This window comes from Limulus polyphemus, unplaced genomic scaffold (assembly GCF_000517525.1).
Source record: "Limulus polyphemus unplaced genomic scaffold, Limulus_polyphemus-2.1.2 Scaffold727, whole genome shotgun sequence".
In the NCBI taxonomy this organism is placed as follows: Eukaryota; Metazoa; Arthropoda; class Merostomata; order Xiphosura; family Limulidae; genus Limulus; species Limulus polyphemus.
In genome coordinates, this window is record NW_013666337.1 from 363,788 (window position 1) to 370,173 (window position 6,386).

A 6,386-nucleotide genomic window follows, 5' to 3' on the forward strand; every position below is an offset into this window, starting at 1 on the left:
CCCACTTTGAGACCAATAATGGTTGGAGACGGCTTGAATGGGTAATGAAGAAAAACTTTAATATAAGTTTAATATAAGAGCAAATGTACAACGTTTCGACAATGTTTTGTCGTCATCAGGTAATGACAAAACCTTGTCGAAACGTTGTACATTTGCTCTTATATTAAACTTATATTAAAGTTTTTCTTCATTACCCATTCAAGCCGTCTCCAAGCATTATTAGTCTCAAAGTGGGTTCTTCGTCATCGAACATTATTTCATTATCATAACTTGTGAATGCCACATTTTGGATTATACTCTGTCATACTTTAGTTTGATCTTCATTTCTATTTCATGCTTCCCTCTTTTCACATTGTTTACATTCTTCATTAAGACATGGTCTTTGGGATAATCAATCAGCATTTACATGGTGCCATCCAGAGTAATGCACGATGTTAAAATCGCACTTTTGTTGTTTTTAGAGCCATCTTGCTATTTGGTTTTCTAGATAATGAAAATTCACCAGCCAGTTCAATGATGCATGAACTGTCTGGAGTGTAAACTTTTGTCCATATAGGTATTGATGGAAATGTCTTAGGGCTTGAACAATACTTAATAACTCTTTTCCGTGTTTAATTGTGATAACATCGCTTCCATTGCACAATTATTAGCATCTGCATTTAAAATAAGTGGATCTTCAAGAGTTGGGTATGCTAATACGAAAGTAGTGATTAATTATTTTTTTCAATTTGTTGAATGCTTGTTAACAATCAGTGGTTTAACAAAACTGATTTGGTTTTTCAAGTAATTTATGTCGTAGATGAACTATCTCAGAAAATGATGTTACAAAATGGAATAAGTAAAAGCGTAGTCCAAACAATCTTCTTCTTACATCATACAAGCAATTTGGTGTTGATCACTTCTGAACAGATTCAATCTTTGTTTGGTCTGTAGACATTCCCCCTCTGCTGACTATGTGTCCCTGAAAACTCACCTGTTGGCAGAACAACTCTCATTTCTTGGAATTCAGCTTAAAGTTATATTTTCTCAGCCAATCCAAAACTTCCTTTAATCCATTATAAGCATTATCAAAGGTCTTTTCATGTGTAATTATATCATCCAGTAGATAAGTACAATGTTTCAGTATGGTTCAGAGAAAGCATTCTCCGTTAGTCATTGAAATGTAACAGGTGCATTACATAATCCAAATGATAACACAACAAACTTCAACAGACCATATCTTGCAGTAAAGGCTGTCTTATCTCTATTTGCTTCATCAACTTGCATTTACCAATATCTGCTGTTATATCCAATGTTAAAAACCACTTTGATCCAGATAGAACATTCAAAGTAGAATGACTCTTTGACAGTGGTTAGGAATCCTTCTTTGTGACTTCATTACCTTTCCAATAGTCCTAGTGGATCCATACTTCTTCTTCACAAATGCAATATACGATACCCAAAGACTAGTATTCGATTCTATCACTCATTGAAAGCCTTAGCCTGTTTTGCAAGTGAAAGTCTTCTAGCCAACAGACGAATTGGGATGCCTCTCTGATATCAATCTTTTGATATATTTTATTTGTTTGGCCTAAGTCGTGAGGTCCAATGGAGAAGGTATCTTGACATTCCATGAGAAAATCACATATTTTCTGTATTTATAAGCTGTAAGACCTCCACAGCTTTGTTCATAGAGCTATTTATATGAGATGGTAAGTTGTTCCTATGCGAGGATTTGACGTTGGACTTCCTACATCTTGTCTTAAATGTGACTACCATGATATTCTAGGATGTGGAAGTACTATTTGTATAGCTTTACATCTAGAAATCCCACCCAGACTTACTCGAATCTTGTGTTCGTGGCTTCTTCCAACCATTAATTCACCAGGAAATGCTGCAGAATTTGGTTATACTGTAGTCCAGTCACTAGATGTGGATTTATTCCTAAAATCACCTGGTATGAGTATTTCACTTCTTAATGTTATAATGACTGCCCTCCTTGTTTTCATTGGAAGTTCAACCTTTGGTGTAGTAATTGCCATGTAGTGTAAATAGATTTCCTGGTCAAACTCTGTGAAGCTATTTGATGTTAGCCTAACCTCGCATCCATGTCTCCTCATAATGTTAGTTCTCAACTTTCACTCTTACTTGATGTCAATTATCCATAAATATGAGGAGTAAAAACGTTTCTTACAGTAAGAGTAACTTATAAATTTTTTCTTGCTGAAAATTTGTTCACTTACTGTTTGCACCAAACATCTTCTTTCTTCATCATTGGAGATAATTTTCCACCTTTCATTACCAAATTTTGTAAAACTGTGAACTGGTTTCTTTACATAATAAATTTCTTATTTCATTTAGGGCATATGTAGTATTCTGAGTTGAAACGTACCCATTAGTCCAGATAATTTATGTTTCTCGATATCTGGTTTGCCCTTTGTTGTTCCTCGATTTGGTTGGGGTTGAAGGCTCATCCTTAAAATATTGCTTCCTTGATATATCAAGAACTGTTTATTACTCACAATATTGGCTCTACTGGTCATGTTCCCCTCATTTATAGCATTTCCCTTTTCCTGATATCCTTTAGGAGGAGTTGTTATTCCCAACATGCTTTTATCTGCAATTCCTGGGCAATATGTCCTTTTAAGTTATACTTAAAAATCTAGTGTCTTGTAATTTTTTCCTCGATTCTATGTAACTAGTTGCCTAGCTAATCAATTCAGTTCTTCTAGACTATCATCAGAGGAAGTTACTGTTTCAATACCACTTGATCTGATACTTCCGTATCTTTTAAATGGTGCCTTTGGTTGTTTTTCTGCAATTTTAATGGATTCAAGTTCCATTGCCACCTGGAGAGGTTCCTAAGGATGTACATGTACTTTGCTTCAACCTAATTCTCATACGCTCATCTTTTATGCTATCTATAAATGAGTCATGTGCTAACCAATCCGTTATTTCGTGTGAGCATCCTGGTAAGATAATTGTGAAAGTCTTTAAATATCTTCAAGTTTGGCCAAGATCTCTTCTTTCCTCTGTATCTTGTTCTAGAACTTTGCTCTGGATACTTCCTTCTGTTGTATCACTCTGAACCTGTAGGACAAGGCAATTTGAAAATTGTCATAACTCACAGCTGGACGGTTATGTTGGAAAACATATAACACATGACTATATTATACTGTCCCTCTTTTCTTGATATTCTTTAATTTTCTGTCATATTCTTCTGAGTTACTGTCTCATTTGTATTGTTCTTCTTTCAGTCTTTTATAAATTCCTTTTGGATCTGTTTTTAATTTTCTGTCATTGTAATGAAAACAAAATTTTCCTTTTGGTCTTTAGGTTTTGGCCACTTTTTCTTATTGTCCTTATTTTAATTGTTTCATCCACTTTAATAAGTTTTTGATCTCGCTATGTTTTGTCATCTTGAAAGTTAAAGTTTACTCAAAGTTCTATTTAATTTTCATCAAAATAATCCCACTTCTGACACCGTTTTGTGACGAGTTCTGTCCATTGGCAGATTATTTTGGATTATTCAATGAAAAATAATGCCAAGTCTAGTCCACATAATGATAACAAATTAATTCATTTCTTCAATAAAGTTTTGTTACAGCCGTGTTTGTTTGTAAATCTAGCTTCAAATACAATGTTTCAGCATAAGTGGAAGACTGGTGGTACATAAGCCTAACTTAATTTTATATAGCTTTGATGAATAAATAAACATGTAACTTACTGAATAATTGAATAGAAGAACAAACACAATGACTCTCACTACTATCATTGAATAACTTTCCTGACACTGAAATGGCTTAATTGGTTAATTATACTCATATTTATATTGTACTTTCTACATATTAGACGAACTTTCTAGAAGCATAACTTTCATGAACTCTCTAAATCTTTACGTCGTCGTAATGACAAACTTCGTCTAACAACCATCTAAATTAAAACATTGAAAATATAGCTTTCAACAATATATATATATATATAATGTGAATAAAAGATGTGATTCTTTTTTATGGGTGAGCTAATTAGAACACTTAGCAACTCTACATGACAATATGATATGCAGATGTGTCATATATTTTCTATCTACTTTAATGACTTAGCGTTTTTGAAAACTTTTAGTTGTTTGATTTACATCCCATAATAGTGGTAACAGATAGTTCAAAAAGTTGTTAATATAATCTGGTTCTAGTTGCTTCGTTTCTTTGTTCTCTAGTTATAGCAGTAATATCTAAATCTGGTTTTAAAGAATTTGCACCATAATATCTTTTGTTGGATGAGTGTGGTGTAACAGCCAACCAATGCTGTGAAAGGACAAAGGTCACAAGGTGACGCTGTCAAACGGACAGAGAAAGCAAAGTCACCTGTTGAATTCAGGTGCACTTTCTTTAGTCACTGTCTACTAAGAGATCGTTAAGTGAAGACTTCTTTCAAGAACAACATGTTCTAGTTCTACCGATACTAATTTTGAGGCAGAGAGAGCTGTGGAGCTTATTAGAAAGGAGTGGCTCCCCCAAGGGCACAGTGGTATGTCTGCGTACTTATAAGGCTGGAAAACGAGTTTCGATACCCGTGGTGGGCAGAGCACAGATAGCCCTTCATGTGGCTTTGTGCTTAACTTCAAACTAACAAACAAGAAAGGAATGTCATTACGTCTGCGTAGGTAAGCACATTTTTTTCCGTTTATCGTTTATTTGTTATAAAAAAGATTTTGATCGTGTATTCGCATTTGTCAAGATTTATTTTACGCTTAAAGAACTCGGTCACGTTATCTATTACAGAATACTCCCCTTATTTCTTAATCGAATCTGCTGTTATTGGCGAGTTTGCCTGTCTTATATTTTTTGAGAAATCGGTTTTAAATTAAAATAGCTTAATAGTTCTATGACTTTTATCTTCTAAACACATGCAAGTTAAACAAACTAAAAGTATGCAGAGTTGGGGGAGAGGTTAATTAAGTCTGGAAGGTGAGTAATGACGACAAACGTTTATTCGGAATAATACCACAATTATGTATCTTACAGCCACACGTTCTGTATCAACTGCTCCAGTTATACTTATATCACTCGAAATCTTAAGACACAGACCACTAGAACAGTATTCGCAGTTTTTCGTTCCTCTTGGAAACAATAGCATTGAAGTGGTTGTTAAGCATAATCAATGCAATTCCAAAATCAACAGCAATTGAAAACTTTTATTTCTTTATGAAATAACAACAATAGAACTAAACACACTTTTGGCCTTTAGAAGTCTTTTGACAAGCAATTAATCAGACTGTCTAACCAACAAATGCCCGTGAAATAAAAACATACAAACTAGATTAAAAACTATTGTTATGATGTGAACGCCTTTCTTAAGCTTACGATTTGGTTTGTTTTTAATTTCGCGCAAAGCTAGCTACACGAGAGCTATTTGCGTTAGCCGTCTCTAATTTAGCAGTGAAAGAATAGAGGTAAAGTAGCTAGCCATCACCACCCGCCGCCAACTCTTGGGCTACTCTTTTACCAACAAGTAGTGGGATTGACAGTCACATGTGAATGGGCAGGCATGTTTAGTGGAACAGGAATTCGAATTCGCGACTGTCAGATTGCGAAGTGATCGAATGCCCTAACCACTTATCCATGCCTCTAAGTCTATGAAACATGATTATAATGGTCATATTGGGCACAGTAGCGTACTTATGCCACTGATTGGGCCTATTATATTTTTAATAATTTAAATGGCGAATATATTGTGGTTGAAATACTATCTCTTCTAATTCTGGAAAAACCCTATGGGCCTGAATAACGAAATATAGTTTAAAAAATATAATTAGTCTAACTAATACTAATGTCTAATATCAAGTGTAATAAATAACGTCGAAAGCTATAAATCTTATTATACTGATCTACACTTGGCTTTACTAAATCTAAAAATCCGTAGTTTGCTTGTGCATTCAACCAATTATTATACAGTCATATTTAAATTATGCAAAAAAAATGCCTCAGCCGCGCAATCGCGTTAAACTTGTGACCACGAGTGTTGGTACTTTGACGTTTGAGTTATAAAATACGCTTACTTTCTGTATAACCAAGAATCGGAGAGGTTGTAGTATTCTTGTGGATTTATCTGTAGTGTAAGGTGTGTTATTATTACTAGTAATACTATATAGTTACTATAGTATATAGATGAAGAAATGATGTTGTACTTAGAAAGGCGTATATTTTAACATAGTTTGTGTTAGTGATTACCCCCATTCTATGAATATTAAATATGCTACTAGACCGTTAAGTTGAAACAATAATTTATAAAATCTTGTTTATGTATTATTGTGTGTGTAATATATATATATATATATATATATAAAATAAAAGATGTGTATTCTTTTTTAGTGGGTGAGCTAATTAGAACACTTAGCAACTCTACAT

At 33.9% G+C, this 6,386-nt stretch overlaps 1 protein-coding gene across 5 annotated transcripts in view; it reads left to right on the forward strand.

Moving 5' to 3' along the window:
- Positions 1-4,395: 4,395 nt before the first annotated feature.
- Positions 4,396-6,386, forward strand: part of LOC106460198 (2-acylglycerol O-acyltransferase 2-like) — a 48,301-nt gene continuing 46,310 nt past the window's right edge. For 2 of the 5 annotated variants that reach the window (XM_022386860.1, XM_022386858.1), the window contains exon 1: positions 4,396-4,642. In XM_022386860.1, the coding sequence (XP_022242568.1) occupies positions 4,623-4,642 (20 nt within the window). In that variant the 5' untranslated portion in view covers positions 4,396-4,622. Of the gene's footprint in view, positions 4,643-4,860; positions 4,947-5,993; positions 6,100-6,386 lie in introns of those variants that run through there. The other 3 variants (XM_022386862.1, XM_013919883.2, XM_022386861.1) reach the window with 3 other exon arrangements.